At 39.5% G+C, this 17451-nt stretch overlaps 1 protein-coding gene across 3 annotated transcripts in view; it reads right to left on the reverse strand.

Moving 5' to 3' along the window:
• The window catches only part of kifap3a (kinesin-associated protein 3a), a 212305-nt gene extending 195672 nt beyond the window's left edge, over positions 1–16633 (reverse strand). For all 3 annotated transcript variants that reach the window (XM_072573970.1, XM_072573968.1, XM_072573969.1), the window contains exon 1: positions 16458–16633. In XM_072573970.1, the coding sequence (XP_072430071.1) occupies positions 16458–16489 (32 nt within the window). In that variant the 5' untranslated portion in view covers positions 16490–16633. The remainder of the gene's footprint in view (positions 1–16457) is intronic.
• Positions 16634–17451: the final 818 nt, after the last annotated feature.

The following is a 17451-nucleotide window of genomic DNA, read 5'->3' on the forward strand; positions in this document are numbered from 1 at the left end:
CAGCACCTACAAGATCTCATCCAAGCCATTCACCATTCTGACATGGAAATCTATCACTGTTCCTACTTGGATTGTTGAGTCACAATCCTAGAATTTCCTTCCTAACAGTATTGTGGGTATATCTACAGAACATGGGACTGCAGTAGTTCGAGAAGGCAGCTCACCACTACCTTCTCAATAGCAACTAGTGACGGGCAATAAATGCCAGCCCAGCCAGTAATGCCCACGTCCCATGAACAAAAAAATTCTGAAACTTTCAAGTTATTAAACGTGAATTCAACACACAGGTCGAAACTAAAAGTGTATTTCTCACATACTATTATAGTTTCAGACAAGTGGAAAGATAAGCATTCCAGTTAGAGGCTAACTCTGTTTCACTCATTAACAGCAGCAGGAGGCTAAATCAAACAAGAGATCACTGAATCAAAGGATAGTAACTTTACTGAAAACCTGGTAATTCAATCCTCAAAAAAGTAGGCTGGTTACACATTGAAAGTCAAATCATTAAAAATTTTAATAACATGCAAAAATGGCACTCGCTTACAGTGGTAGCAAGCCTATTTCAAAGTCAACATCATGAAAAATATGATTTTTGTTGGAAATTGTGAAGTAGAAAATAGATAAAACATCTTGTGAAAACAGCATTCTATACAGTCAAGTATTTCAAATTAATCAATGTATACGTTCTCAATAAAATTAATCACGCTACATTACACATTTGTCTACCTTCCAAAGAACATAGGTTAAGAATCATAGAAATCACTGCAGAAAGTAGTAATTTGGCCCATCATGTTTGCACCAACTCTCTGAAGTGCATTCTCACTCTCACAACCCCATATGGGGCTTTTACCATGGCCAATCCACCTAACCTGCACATCTCTGGACATTACAGGGCAATTTTTTGAATGCCCAATCTAGCTAGTCTGCACATCTTTGGACTATGGGAGGAAACCAGTACATCCAGAAAAAACTCACGCAGACATGGGGAGAACATACAAACTCCAAAGTTACTTTTGATGCGTTGGCGTAAAAAAAAAACAAATCAATGCTTCTACACTTCATGACTACCAGCTCAAATTTATTGAAGAACAGTTTTCATTACAAAGTGATTTTGGCCACACAGTAAAAATAAAGACATTTTTCATTGAAATGTGTGTTAGACCTAACTTAATACTTTATACTTCAATGGTATGGTAATTATTTTAATCACTCACCCACCGTTTCCAGAACCTTAAACACAGATTTAAGGAATAATAACTAGGCTTACTCCTTTCTTAAGTGATAATGCATTGACATGAATTCTATTTCAGTCATTTATTTCTAACTATAACTGGACAGGTAGTGGAGGAAGCAAAGTGAGCGAGTGAAGGTGAGCTCGGAAAATATCACAGGAGGTAAGAAGGGTCACAGATGCTCAAATAATTGGAAACAGCAGGAGAAAAGAATTCAGGGGCCAAAAATGATTAAAAAGACATCTGGGAAAATACTTTTGCCAGGACTAACAATGGAAGACATGGAAGCAGAAGAAAGAAAACACACGCAAGGATAATCCAGACAGGAAGCGAGGTATCAGAGGAATTCACTGGACTTTATAGTGACAATCCGAGACATTTTGTGGGGGAACAGGCTAATACATTTGAAATTTGAGGAAAAGAAAATAATAAACTAGTTCCACATATTTTTAGTTGGTGCCTCACTGAAAAATACTAAAAATCATTAAAGAAAGAAAAATAGTCACTCTTGCTCAAGTAATCCTTCCTAAAAACAAAATCAAAAACAATACGCCATTTGCAAATATATTTTGGCAATGTCTGCAGCATTACAAACACATTAAAAGAGGTGGAATGGCTTTCCCTCTTTTCCAACTCCTTGTTTTTTTTCTTTTTCTCGCCTGCCAGTTCAGTGAGTGCTTAATGGCTTACAGGCTGTGACTGTAAAAGACACAAACCGTTTACCTCAAGTTTTAAAAAGAAAACAGTAGTTATTATACTTAACGTAGTCTAAGTAAAAATGATTTTAAAAAGCCATGTCAATGTTTATGCACATATAGTTACAATAAAGGCTGGAAGTGTGCAGTTGCTTTCACCTCATTACTACAGAGGTCACAATACAAAATAAAGTACTTTTCTCAGATACCAAAATGACCAATTAAATGCCTTATCTTTCTCTGATGTTAAACAAAATGGATCAGTCTTATTTCTTAACAAACATTTAATTATTAGTCATCAAAACAAAGTGAATCTTCATTGAATAAATTAAGTATCCACACGACAAATGCAAACACACACATACTTCAGGAGGAAAGAAATAAAAATAGATTCATTTGCAGAGATTGACTTTCTGGGAAAAAACAACTTTGGCCTTTAAAATAACAGATTGGCCAAAGGGTTAAGCATACCATGATCTGAAGTCTGTTACTCAGATGTTCTGGCACGTGCAGTCAAGTCAGTAAATTTAGACAGCAGCTTCCAAACCCACGACCACTCCAAGATACAAGGACAAGCGCAGCAGATACATGAGAACGCCACCTGAAAGATCCCCTCCAAGCTCACTTTCCACAAACCAATAACTAAAGCACACACACTTGTCTCTAGAGGCCTTTATACATAACTTGCTTAGGAAATGCCGAATTAAGAATTTCTTTCAATCAATCTCTCAGAAGAGCGAATAGATTTCATCGTAAACTCAACAAGAAGCTTCTTTGAGATGGGAGATAAGCTAAGCAGTTCTTCCCAGCAAGCCTCAAACCATCTCCAACAATTCCACCCTTGAAAGAAATGAAACCACATCTTTAAATGCATTCCATTGTGAAGTGCAAACAAAACAATTTAACGCATGCATACACTCATTCTCATTCATTCTTTCAATGTGGCCTGTACAGTTATCTTGGATACCTTTGTAATCCTTAGACAATTCAAACAAAGTTATGTCCTTGACAAAGCACAGGCAATTACATTGTTCATATTGCAGAGAAAAGCTATCTATAAAACATAAGCTTATAATTAGCAAATACAATCAAGTCGACAAGAATTCTGGTTTTTACATTTTTCCACTAAGATTAGGATAATGATCAGAATATACCAATAACTGTCTATAATCATGATGGGCATATAGTTCACAATGTTGAAGAACCAGTAGCAATCTGTGTTCTGACAGAGCAAGGATGTACTGTTGAAGCTGTATAAGGCCCTGGTCAGACCACATTTGGAATACTGTGAGCAATTATGGGTCCCATATCGAAGAAAGGATGTGCTGGTCTTGGAGGACATCCAGAGAAGTTTCACAAAAATGGTCCCAGGGATGAAGAGCTTGTCATATGGACAGGTTGATGACTCTGCATCTTTGCACAGTCATATAGATGCACAGCACAGAAACAGACCCTTTGATCCAACTCACCAATGCCGACCAGATATCCAAAACTAATCTAGTCCCATTTGCCAGCACTTAGCTCATATCTCTCTCAACTCTCCCCATTCATATACCCATCCAGATGCCTTTTAAGTTTTGTAATTGCACCATCCTATGTGTGAAAAAGTTGCCCCTTAAATCCCTTTTAAATCTGTCCCCCTCACCCTAAACCTATGCCCCCTAGCTCTGAACTTCCCCAAACCAGGGAAAAGACATTGTCTATTTATCCTATCCATGCCCCTCATGATTTTATAAATCTCTATAAAGTCACCATGCAGCCTCTGCTCCAGGGAAAACAGCCCCAGCCTACTCAGCCTCTCCATATAGCTCAAACCCTCAAACCATGGCGACATCCTTTTACATCTTTGCTAACCATCACAAGTTTCACAATATTCTTCTGATGGGAGGGAGACAAGAATTGCACGCAATATTCCAAAAGAGGCCACATCAATACAGCTGTGACATGATCTCGCAACTCTTATACTCAATGCTCAACACTAAGAAGGGAAGCATATCAAATGCCCTTTTCACTATCCTAACTACCTGCAACTCTGCTTTCAAGGAACAATGAACCTGCACTCCAAGGTCTCTTTGTTCAGCAACATTCCCCTGTACCTTACCATGAAGTGTACAAGTCCTGCAATGATTTGCCTTTTCAAAGTGCAGCTCCTCACAGTTATCCACCTGCCACTTCTCAACCCGTTGGTCCATCTGATCAAGATCCCATTGTACTCTGAGGTAACCTTCTTTGACGTCCATGACACCTCCAATTTTGGAGTCATCGGCAAACTTACTAACTATACCTCCTTTGATCATATCCAAATTATTTATATAAATGATGGAGTTTAGAAGGATGAGAAGGGATCTCATTGAAACTTATAGAATACGTAAGCAGCCTGGATAGGGTGCACATGAAGAAGATGTTTTGACTCGTAGAGAAGACAAGGACAAAGACAAGAAGACAAGGGTACAGCCTCAGAGTGAAGGCAAGACCCTTTAGAGATAAGGAGGAGGCGGAATTTCTTCAGCCAGAGGATTGCGAATCTGTGGAATTCATTGTACGGAAAGCTCTAAACGCCAAGCCATTGAATGTATTTTAGAAATAGATAGGTTCTTTATTACTAAGGTTATGGGAATAAGGCTGGAGGAGGAGGTTGAGAAACATATTAGCCATAATTAAATGGAGGAGCAGACTTGATGAGGCAAATAAAGTCATAGAGTCATAGAGATGTACAGCATGGATACAGGCCCCCCAACTCATCCATGCCGACCAGATATCCCAACACAATCTAGTCCCACCTGCCAGCACCCGGCCCATATCCCTCTTAACCCTTCCTATTCATATACCCATCCAAATGCCTTTTAAATGTTACAATTGTACCAGCCTCCACCACTTCCTCTGGCAGCTCATTCCATATGCGTACTACCTCTGCGTGAAAAAGTTGCCCCTTAGGTCTCTTTTATATCTTTCCCCTCTCGCCCTAAACGTATGCCCTCTAGTTCTGGACCAGACCAGGTAAAGGTGGAATGGGCCTACCGGGTCGCAAAAGCAGGCCCAGCTCAATCCAGCGCCCACGCCCAGTCCTGTTCCGGCTGCAGAGCGAAAGGGAGAGGCAAATATTCCTAGAAGCTTCTAGAAATCTTGAAAAAGACCCCCAAGCTATGATCTATAAAGGATCCAAGATCATGTTATTCCAGGACTTTTCCCCAGTTCTGGTCCAAAAGAGGAAGGCATTCGACGAGGCGAAGAAGCATTTAAGGGACTTAAATATTCAGTATTCCTTACGCTACCCAGCGACGCTACGCTTTAACCATGAAGGATCCATGTATAACTTCGGATCGCCAGAAAAGACTAAGGAATTCTTGGACTCTCTTAGATAAACTGTAAGAGATAATGGATGTTGGTTTGCCTTTCCCCCTGCTTTGGTTTATATTTCCACCCCCCTCCCCCCCCCCCACTTTTTCTCTTTTTTTCTTACCTTACTGTTTAATATTATCAAGGGGGGTGGGGAGAGGGATTTGATTTTCTCCCCCTCCCAGGGGTTGTTTTCGTTTTTTTTCTTTTATTATTTTATGTATATATGTGGGTATGTATATGTGCGTGTATTATATATATAAGCCAGGGGAGGTTAATGTTTGGGAGGGGGGGGTGGGAGAGAAGGTGGTTACCTTATTCTATTTTACCTCTGTCTTTCAGAGCGGGGTTGTTTCTCCCTTGTTATTTTGTATTATTACATTTAATTATTATTTGTTGAGGTTGTAATTTTATAGTTATATGTTTATATATGGTATTAACATTACCAAATATATCCAGGTGTTGGTATGGGTGGGGGTAGGGTGCTCACTGTTAACTCTAGCTTTGTATTATATCTGAATTCTCCTCATTTTATTGAGGAGCGCCTGGGTCAAGGGTGGGGCATTGGTTGGGAGAGGATATGATGGACTTTTGGAAAGGAAGTGACACCCCTGGGAACAAGGGGGAAAATCTCCACTTAAATCTCCACTTTTTTTTTATTATTTAGAAATAGTTTTTTATTATACTGTTGTGAGTGTATTAGAGAGCCTTTATTTTTGTCAATTTTATATGCTCTATGCTTGGGATGTTCTGGATAGGGTTTCCCCTCCAGAGGGGTCTCGGATTTGCTCAGATCATTATGGTTGATCAGTCGGTTAAGTGGTGCACCTGGAATGTCAAGTGGAGTAATTCGCCAGTCAAAAGGAAGAAAATATTATCAAATCTTAAGAAAGAAAGAGTTGATATAGCTGTCCTACAGGAGACACACCTGTTGGATAAAGAACACTTGAAACTACGACAGGGTGGATTTGATCAGGCCTTTTTTTCTTCTTTTAGCTCAAAAAGCAGGGGAGTTGTTATTCTTGCTCGGAAAAATTTCCCTTTCAAAATCCTAAATCAGATAAAAGACGAATCTGGACAATATATTTTGATTAAAGCCCTTATAAATGGAGAGGAATATGGGATTTTAAATTTGTACTGCCCCCCCGGCACACCCCTTTAAATTTATAACGGAAGCCTTTTCAAAATTGATGGCTTTCGGTGCCCGTCATACAATTATAGGAGGAGACTTTAATTGTATTATGGATCCGGAAACAGAAGGATTCCCAAGAGTACTGCAGGAGTATTTCCCAGATCTAGACAATTGGTGGATCTGAACAAAGAATTAGGATTAGTAGATGTATGGAGATGTCTTCATCCACAGGGCAGAGATTTTTCTTTCTACTCCAATCCACATAAATGTCATACCAGAATTGATATGTTTTTTGCCCCCTCAATTTTTTTAAATTCCATATCATCCTGTAAAACAGGTAGTATAGCAATTTCTGACCATGCTGCTGTATATATGGAAACTTAAGGCGAGGAACAATGGGACATCCCCTCAGCATTGGCATATGGACCCCTTCCTAATGAAAGATAGTAAATTTGTGAAGTACGTCTCAAGAATTTAAAACTTTTGTAGAAATTAATTCAGGTATGGCTAGCAACCCATCAATGATGTGGGAGACCATCAAAGCTTACACGCGAGGTTTGATCATCTCCTACTCAGCGACCCAGAAAAAATTGAAGGGAGAACAACAGCATCTGCTTGAAGCTCGCTTAAAAGCGGCTGAAACAGCATACACTGATAGACCTATTATTAAATTGCAAAGGATTACGGCTCTTAGGACAGCTCTAAACACTACGCTTACTCAAACGGCTAAGAGGGAAATATTATTTGCAAAACAAAGATTATATGAATATGGTGACAAACCGGGTAGATACTTAGCATTTCTTGCAAAGAAAAAAAAGGCCCCTCAGACTATTACGTCTATCAAGGAAAGTACGGGTATTTTGACTCATGACCATAAAAAGATTAATGCAATCTTTAGAGAATTTTATTCTGAGTTATATAAATCACAGGATTGCGAAGATAGGACTAGGAGGATGCAGTCATTTTTTAAAAATTTGACCTTTCCGGGCCTAACTCCGGAACAGGTATCGGTCCTAAATGCTCCTCTAACAGTCCAAGAAATACTTGATGCAATTAGGCAACTTCAGAGCGGTAAGGCACCGGGCCCAGATGGTTTTCAAGCTGAATTCTATAAAGAATTTACAGAAATATTGGCTGGTCCACTTATGGACATGTATAACTATGCATATAGTCAGGGCTGTCTCCCGCCTTTGCTGAAAGAGGCAAATATCTCTCTTATCCTTAAAAAAGGAAAGGATCCAGAAGATTGTACGTCATACAGACCAATATCCTTGCTAAATGGAGATTTTAAAATTCTTTCGAAAACGTTAGCATTGAGACTAGAAAGGGTACTACCACATATTATAAAGGAAGATCAGACGGGGTTTATTAAGGGCCGTAAATCATCCAATAATATTAGAAGGGTTTTGAATATGATTCAAGCCTGTCATCAGGGAAAGATACCAGGAGTAGTAGTTTCATTAGACGCGGAAAAGGCATTTGATAGGGTTGAATGGTCATATTTGTTTTACACATTGGAAAGGTTTGGCGTTGGGACAGGTGTTTACCAAATGGGTCTCAATATTGTATAGTGATCCCAAAGCAGTTGTGGTTACCAATGGATTAGGTTCGGATAGCTTCAGTGTGGGTAGGGGCTGCCGTCAGGGATGTCCTCTCTCACCATTGTTATTTACGCTAATAATTGAACCACTAGCAGAAGCTATACGAGCTGATCCTAATATAACAGCCCCGAGGATTGGTACAGGTAAACATAAAATTACCCTGTATGCAGATGATGTTCTTCTACTGTTGTGCTACTGAGACTTTATAAAGCTCTGGTTAGGGCCCATTTGGAGTACTGTGTCCAGTTTTGGTCCTCACACCTCAGGGAGGACATACTGGCACTGGAACGTGTCCAGCGGAGATTCACACGGATGATCCCTGGAATGGTTGGTCTATCATATGAGCAACAGCTGAGTATCCTGGGATTGTATTCATTGGAGTTGTGAAGATTAATGGGAGACTTAATAGAGACGTACAAGATAATACATGGCTTGGAAAGGGTGGACGCTAGGAAATTGTTTCCGTTAGGTGAGGAGACTAGGACCCGTGGACACAGCCTTAAAATTAGAGGGGGTCAATTCAGAACAGAAATGCGGAGACATTTCTTCAGCCAGAGAGTGGTGGGCCTGTGGAATTCATTGCCGCAGAGTGCAGTGGAGGCCAGGACGTTAAATGTCTTCAAGGCAGAGATTGGTAGATTCTTGTTGTCTCGAGGAATTAAGGGCTACGGGGAGAATGGGGTAAGTGGAGTTGAAATGCCCATCAGCCATGATTGAATGGCGGAGTGGACTCGATGGGCCGAATGGCCTTACTTCCACTCCTATGTCTTATGATCTTATTCCTCAGTAATCCTCTGATGTCCGTACCTTACCTAATCCAAGTTATTAATACATTTAGCGCATTCTCAGATTATAAAATTAATTTTTCAAAATCGGAGGCTATGCCAATGGGTGGCCTTGCTATGATACCCCACTTAGTGGACAGATCCCTTTTTCCCTTTCGTTGGTCCCTGGAGAGCTTCTTATATTTAGGCATTTTTATTACCCCAGTATTTGGTCAGTCGTATAAGGCTAACTTTGTGCATTTACTGGAAAGGATTAAGGCAGGACCTCAAGCGATGGGGAGACCTTCCAATTTCCTGGTTGGGTAGAATAGCACTAATTAAAATGAATGTCTTGCCCCCTCTCCTATATGCTATGAGAATGCTTCCGGTGATGCTGCCGAGGATGGCTCTACGTCAATTATATGGCTGGCTGGGTTCCTTTATCTGGAATCATAGGCGGCCCCTCATTAAGCTGAAGAAGCTACAGCTTCCACAGGCAAGGGGAGGATTGGACTTCCCAGCTTTTAGGAAATATCAGTTAAGTTCCCTATTAGGTTACATAGCTGATTGGGTCTTGTCTGATCCACAATCAATCTGGTTGGAAATCGAGGCCTCTCAAGTAAAATACCCACTTATTAACCTTTTATTTTCAGACAAGAGGAAAATCATTACAGATCACTGTAAAAACCCTATAATACTAAACACAATTAAGGCTTGGAATATAATGCGGCAAAATGAGGGTAATTCACATAAAACATCCCCCTATGCACCGATAGTGGGAGCACGGGGATTCCAACCGGGGTTTACAGATGCCACTTTTAAACTCTGGAGATCCAGGGGTATCTCATGTCTAGGGGACCTATTTAAAGATGGGGTCCTGATGTCTTTGAACAGCTGCGTCAGAAATTCGGATTACCTAATGGAGACCTCTTTCGATACTTCCAAATTCAAGACTATATACAGAAGAAGACTACGTTATTAGATAGTCTTTATAAATCAGATAGAGAATGTAATGTCCTACGACCAGTGGGGGTATCTTCCGTCAGTACTATTTATCATTTACTGCATGAAGTAGTATCAGAAGATATGGATAATCTGCTTAAAACATGGGATCAGAATTTGGGACTAGAAATCTCGATAGAAACATGGAATGATATTTGGGAAAACGCTAGAAGAATTACTATCTGTAACAGAACCCAGGCTAACCAGCTGAAGATACTCCATAGGGCCCATATAGCACTGGTTCAATTGGCAAAATTTAAGGCAGGAGCATCTCCAATGTGCCCCAAATGTAAAATAGAGATGGGCACTCTTGTACATTGCCTATGGACCTGTCATAAGATCCGTAGATACTGGACTAAAGTAGCAAGTACCCTGACAGAAATTCTAGGAACGGAAGTTAAAGTGGACCCTGTATCTCTCCTTTTGGGCTTTTCGAACTTTCCCTCCCTGGACATGTACGGGAAGAGACTATTTTCTATTCTCTCTTTCTGTGCAAGGAAAAATATTTTGGTGAACTGGGTGGCTGAGGGCCCCCCTGGACTTTCAAATTGCCACAGATTAATTATGGAATGTATTCCCCTTGACTTCCTTACAAAAGACCGAAAGACCGAATTATTTTATAAAATATGGCAGCCCTTCTTGAATTACATAAATACAGATATTTCAGCTATCCTAACAAGGGCTTTTATTTAATAGAGACGACAAACCTGGCTGGTCCAGGGCCCCTTGGGAGAGGAATCCCGCACGAATACGGGTTTTATTACATTTGATGTTAACACATTCCGAGTATGTAAGAGACTTAAATATACACTCTGGTTAGTTGTAGGTTAGATTAGTAGACAGTTGAGTTTTGTTTTTTTTTCTTTTTCAGTATTTTTTCTTTTGTTAAATTTTGACTATTGTATATTTGATTTAATTGTACATCAATGTTTGTATTTGAGAGTTTTGTTTATTTTTGTAAACTTGTAAAAATGTTAAATTTCTAATAAAAATATCTATATCAAAAAAACTGTGTTTTAAGAGGGTTTGCTATTGGGACTGTTGTATATATTCGGAACAGCATAATTAAGTCTAGTTTGATTAGACGGAGTTCTGCAGGGGTTCTTAATTCTGTTCTTTGTGTTTCAAAGTGTAATTTTGTGAATACATTTTTGTCTGTTTTAAAACCTGGCATTCAACCTCGTTAACTTACTGCGTGTAATTTTCACTGTATACTTACTGAAACAAATTGCGAAGTTATGGTTTGGGCTGCCTGCTTAAGAATGTTTGAGTGGTCTAGCCTAGTCCATAACACGCGTAAATGGTAGAAAAGCTTTGGAGAGTCACTTGCTGAAGGATTCCTAGTCACAATATTTAAATAGTTAGTCCAGTTCGGTTCCTGGTTAACAGTAATGCCGACAATGTTGATAGTGAAGGCGTCAGTGATTGGCAAGATTATTAGATTCTTTTGTGGAGATGCACTTGCTTGCCACAAATGTCACTTGCCACTTGTTGGCCCAAATCTTGATATGGTCCAGGTCTAACTGCATTTGTGCATAGGCTACTTCAGTATCTGAGAAGTCACAGATGCTGAGCGTTGTACAATCATTAGAAAACATCCCCATTGTCGACCTTATGATGGAAGGAAGACCATTGATGAAGCAGCTGAAGATGACTCAGCATAGGACACACCCATGATGAAGTCCTGTAATGATGGGCTGGAGCTGAGATGATTGACCTCCCTCCATACCAGGTAACATCCTAGTAAATCTCCTCTGAACCCTTTCCAAAGCTTCCCCATCCTCCGATGCATTGTTTAAGTGAACTATTCACAACAATGTGAATCAGAGCTTAGATATGATTCGCTAGTTGTGAAATTATTTAGCTGTCTATCACTTGCTACTTATGATGCTTGGCACGCAAGCAAAGCCTGTTTTGTAGCATCACATTTGTCCAGCATGTTTACAGTTAGCATTTCTGGTATCCTAGTTGATGCCATGTGGTTCATCCAGTTTCATTCATTTCTTTCCTTTCTCACGGTTCATATAATTGATTAGCTTGCTCGGCCATTTCAGAGGGTTGCTAAATGTCTGGATGGGTGTGGATCTGGAGTCACGTGTAGGCCAAACAAGGTAGGTACAGCCATTTCCTTCCCTAAATGATACTAGTGAAGTAGATGGGTTTTTGCAGTAATCGACAATGGTCTTAGTCTTTTAATTCCAAACTATTCTTTATTGGATTCAAATTCCACCATTTGCCATGTAGGTTTCAAAGCTGGATCCCCAGAACATTCACTGAGTCACTGGATTACTAGCCAAGCAACAAAACCATTGAACCATGGTCACCCACTTACAGAATGCAAGCGTTAATATTGTACTAAAAACAACTGCGATGCTAACTCCTTCAGTGACCAGACCATTTTTCACACACTTCTCACACTGTCTTATTCAAAACCCTCTAGGTGACCATGTTCTCCTCACAACCAGAGTTTAGGATCTCTGTTAAAGATAACGTAATGGGCAATGTCAGGTTTGCCCCACTAATTGAACAACATGCTATACATCAATGCCACATTGGTCTGTCTGTTACAAGAAGCACTGAAGAAAATATATTTCATGCATCAAGGTCAGGACCAGTACATTCCACTCAATTATCCATTTATTTTCTATCTGTTACACCTGTCCCTTTGTGATCTGTTGCAGCCTTCCTGTACCTCACATTTTAGCTTCTTATTTATTCCCAAAGGAGTCTTTCATTTGATTTCTGAGAACTATGTCTCAATGTTGAAAGTTCAAGTAACTGATTTTGACAAGTTGAAAATTAGCTTAAAGAGTCTCACTTTGCAAATGGCAAATACCTTGAACATCTGTCCAGCACTAGTACAACTAAAGAGAACAGGAGAAATTAGACTTTGCTTTGTAATAGATCTGAACCTCTAAAACTGCAAGGAATAGAACATTATGTATAGAATTCATACAATTAAAATCCATTAGAAACCTGGCGAGAGTAATGAAGTAATGCTTAGTCTGCAGAATGAACTACATTATAATTGCTAATTGAAATGAACACTCATTTTAAGTAAATATGTGACAATCCTGAAAGCTATCAGGCATAATCAGCAACAACAATTTGCACGCTTATCGCATCTTAAAACATACCAATTGTTTCATTACAGGTTGGTAGGTAGACAGTGAACAAATTCCAAGACATGGAAAGGAAGACTATAATGGCTATGTGAGTGGTATTTTCATCCAACATCCAAAAAGGATATTCACTATGCTACACAACCACATACGAATGTTAATGCTGGTGCATGAGCAGTTACATAGACTGCACAGATCAGTGATTAACACGGTATTCCTTCAACTGCTTATTATAGGCAGAGTACAGACTGCATTGATTAGGTCCGAATTGCAAAATCCAAAACGAGGATGTCTGTTCGATGTGATTTCATGATTGACAGCACTTGTTGAAAAATCTTGAGCGCATTATTAGGTACCCCAGCAATTAATTTTGATATGTAGTCAAACTTGTAATGTAGCTGAAAATGTGTTGCTGGAAAAGCGCAGGTCAGGCAGCATCCAAGGAGCAGGAGAATCGACATTTCAGGCATGAGCCCTTCTTCAGGAATCTTGTAATGTAAGCTCACTTATACTTCCAAGAAGCAAGAAACAAGGAGCAACCAGTTCTCTGCAAACAACATGTACTTGTGCACTTTTTTAAATCACCCTGATCTTTCGGGAACCTATAGTTCCCCATAACATTCTCAATGACAACACCTCAGTCAATCTCAGATCGTATGCCAATCAATCAGTATTCTTTTCTCTTGCAGCGTAAAACTGTTCAGATAGACTGAAATTTGGCATTCATGCATTCGTTCTGATGACTGCAAGACAAAAAGCTTTGCCAACATGTCTCTCTTTTCAGCAATATTAAAGAAGAAGTTAGATAATGCTTAAATGAATACCTGAACTTTTACAGGTGAAGGGAGAGAAATAATTTTGGAGCAAGTTCCACAACTCAACAGGCCAGAAGGAGCTTAATCTAAAATCTAATTGAAAGATGACAGTTTTGACAATGTAATATTTCCTCATATCTGCACCAAAGGGTCAACCAAGGTTATGCACTCACATTTCTGAAGTCCTCATCCCAGAATCTTTTAACTTGGTTTATTGTGTCACCACTGAGTCTGAAATAAGTGCTCGCTCATTAAAACTGTTACATCATGTTAACATACATTAGATTTATATAGCACTTTATCACATCACAACATTATAAACTACTTCACATACAAGTTATTATGTTCAAAGTTCAGTGACCATTACATAACTAAATTTAAAGAGGTGAAGAGACAAAAGATAGTGGATTAGTTTTTTTTAAACTAATGGAACTGAATAAGACCTTTCTACCTTAAAATACATATTTACACAAACTGACCAAACCAGATGTCCACGCTTCCTAATGCTAGCTTCCACCTGCTCCAGATACACACACTAGTTGTCTAAGACGTTAAATTCCAAGGATGGGATTAACCAAAACACTAGAGTTCCACAAAAAAACTTGTTCACAAAATTCCAGATAGAGAGTGATGCATAAACACCAGTAATTCTTTTTAATTATGTCTAGGTCTTCACTAGATTTTCTTGTACAGTGTGTAATCAATTAGTTTGGTGAGCCAACATCGTAATTTGTTCAAAACAACGTGAAGTTTAGTTTAATGGAGGATTCATTTCAGAACCTGATTTCTGACTGAGGCACACATACACTTAGAGGACCGAATTTGTAGAACTTTGGTTTGCAGTTCAGAGAATGTAAACAAATTACAAAAATAGCACGTGGAGTCCCAGGACAATTTTGACTATTTCGATGCTTGGACAAAATGAAACACTAAACATTTTGTAATGATTTTTCAAAATCTACTTTGACAAAACTTTCAATCATCTATCCTGATGCCTCTTCTATTCATTTTAGTCTGATGCCACCTTTAACTACAACCATCTCACTCTCAACCCTTCCATTGTCTATAAATTGTCAGACTGCTTTTCCAACAACCAGTGCTGGATAAACTGAAATATCCTCAAATTAGAATTTGGAAAATCTAAATTCATTGTCTTTACCACAAACTCTGTACTTTCACATTCCATTCCATCGCTCTCCTTGACAAAAGTCAAAGACTGAAGCAACCGATGCCAATACGGTTACTTATTTTCATCACCATCCCTATCCCAATTTCAGCCATTCTACAACTCAGGATGAATGTATTGGACATTAAGGAGCATACCACAGATTTCTCAGAACAATATCAGTGTCAACAGGAAAGAAACACAGAAAGAATACACAAACTAGTAAAATAAAACCTACAGATACTGATGATCTAGGATCACTGGACTTGAAATATTTACTCTGATTTCTCTCCACAGCTGCTGCCAGACCTGCTGAGTTTCACCATGAATTTTTGTTTTTGTTACACAAACGAAGAATGGGTTGCTTGGATTTTAGAAGGAGTATATTGATTACAATAATCAAGATATTAAGGGAACAGATAAGACGCAATTTGGAGAACTTCTTTCCATTAGTTAGGAAGTCTAAAACTTAAGGATTAGTCCAAATAAGTCAAACTTTTCAGAAGCAAAATTAGGAAATGTGTCATTTTGCAAAGGGTCATAGAAATTTGCTATACATGGCAACTAATGCTAGATAAATTGCTAATTTGGAAATGTGATGTATTAGCTCACCAAAGGCATTCAGGATAAGGGGAAAAAGTCACGAAATTGTGTTAGGTTACAACCATGGTATTACTGAATAAGAGAACTGGCTTGAAGGCTAAATAGATAATACCTATTTCTAACATATTTGTCACAAGCGTTAGAATATTTGATCCTATTTTGCCTGACAAAAGGTGAACCAATCATTTGCTGTTACTCATGTTGAATTGTATGTTATGCTTAATCTCTTATTTATCCATTGTTGTTCGAACATATGCATTTTAAAAATTTGTTTTAGATTTCATCAGCATAATAGGTTGGATGTTTTTAATCCACTCAAACAAAGAGTATCTTATAGAGAAAGTACTCCCTAACCTGGAGCAATTCAAAATACGTAGTTCTCCATTATCTTCCTCTCCCCCTCAACAAATAACGCCAAATTTAGTGTAAATTCACAAGACATCACCTGTCAGTACAGAATTATAGACATCTAAAAATTTGTCAACTACCAGCTGATAAACAGCCCGATTCAACGAGCTCATCTGCTGAGTGTCCCAAGCAGCGCAACCAGAGTTGACGTGAGTGACCTCGTCAACCGAGGGCGTGGTAGAGAAAGAAATCCTTTGACCCCGTATCAACAAAGGAAGACTCAGTTTAGCTGCGAATAATGCCCTCTATTATAAAAGAGGAAAACAGCATTCATGATCCAGGCTGACTCATCCAGAATACAATAATACAATCTATATGGGAGCCACCTTGAAATGATCCCCATGGCGGTGTCAGCATCATCAAGGGAGACAGGATTGTGCACTTTGCATCCTCTGCACAATTATCCATGTTTGCCAAACCCACAGCCGAGATAGGAGCTGGGGAAGTGGGTTTTAACTGTAGAATGATGTAGGTGCCGCGAGGGGTCACAAAATGCAACCGCAGCCACTGCAGGTTCCTGGGCCCATCCCGGTCCTTCCTACAAAGCAAACAGCAACACCCTGCCCCTGCTGCAGCACCCACCTCTTTAGATAGCGAGCATCCTCCGGTTGCATCTTTATCGGCCGCTCCAGCTCGGTCTGCAAAAGCAGTTTCTTTGTTTGCTTACTTTACCAGCACTAGAGCCGCCCTCACACCATCTCCCCGGGTTACCAGGGACAAGTGCAGCCACCCCACAATCCACAGCGGTACGGCAGGGGGGGGGGTGGGGCCTGCGCCGGAGGGCGGAGCTAGGCCTGCAACAGCGTTCACTCCATCTACAGCACCCCCAATCGGCCAACAACTATAATTCCAGGTCAATGTGACGCGATCAAAGGAGTCCGCAGCAACAAAAATAACTTGCATATGCACGAAACATAACAAGACGTTCAAATCCAAAGAGAGAAAAGAATGCCCACCTATAGAAGGAAATATTAAATGTCGTGACTGACATCGCTCCCCAAGCCCACACCCATGTCTTTTGTCAACTCGAGGTACAACTATTCCAGTGGTCTCCAAAAACTTGAACTCGACCAAATTTTGTTGTCTCTGTCATGTCCTGTACTCATCCATCACTAGCTTGTATGAATTCCTGGTTGCCCCTTACCTCAAATTTTAAATTATTTTCCTCATGTTCAAATCCCGATAGGGCCTCTTCAATTTTTACTTCTGCAATATACACCCGTACCATAGTCATCTAGGATTCTTTTTCCTTCCAACTCTGCTCTCTTGCTCAACTCCAATATTTATGTTCTCCTGTTAGTTAGCATTTCTTGGAAATTCAAGGCCCTAAACTCTGGAATTCAATCCCTTAAATCTCTACTCTTCCTTCTATCTCACTTCTCTTAACATCCTTTTTAAAACATCTTTTTTGATTAACCTTTAACCATAATTCTTAATAGACCTTACTTTGGCTCAGTGACTATTTATTTGAATGCACTTTTAGGAAGTGCCTTGGAACATTTTAATAAAATCCGAAAGGCTGTGTGTTAAAGTCCCATTCCAGGACTCAAGCACAAAATTTAAAGCGGGCATTCCA

Source organism: Chiloscyllium punctatum, chromosome 7, assembly GCF_047496795.1.
Source record: "Chiloscyllium punctatum isolate Juve2018m chromosome 7, sChiPun1.3, whole genome shotgun sequence".
In the NCBI taxonomy this organism is placed as follows: domain Eukaryota; kingdom Metazoa; phylum Chordata; class Chondrichthyes; order Orectolobiformes; family Hemiscylliidae; genus Chiloscyllium; species Chiloscyllium punctatum.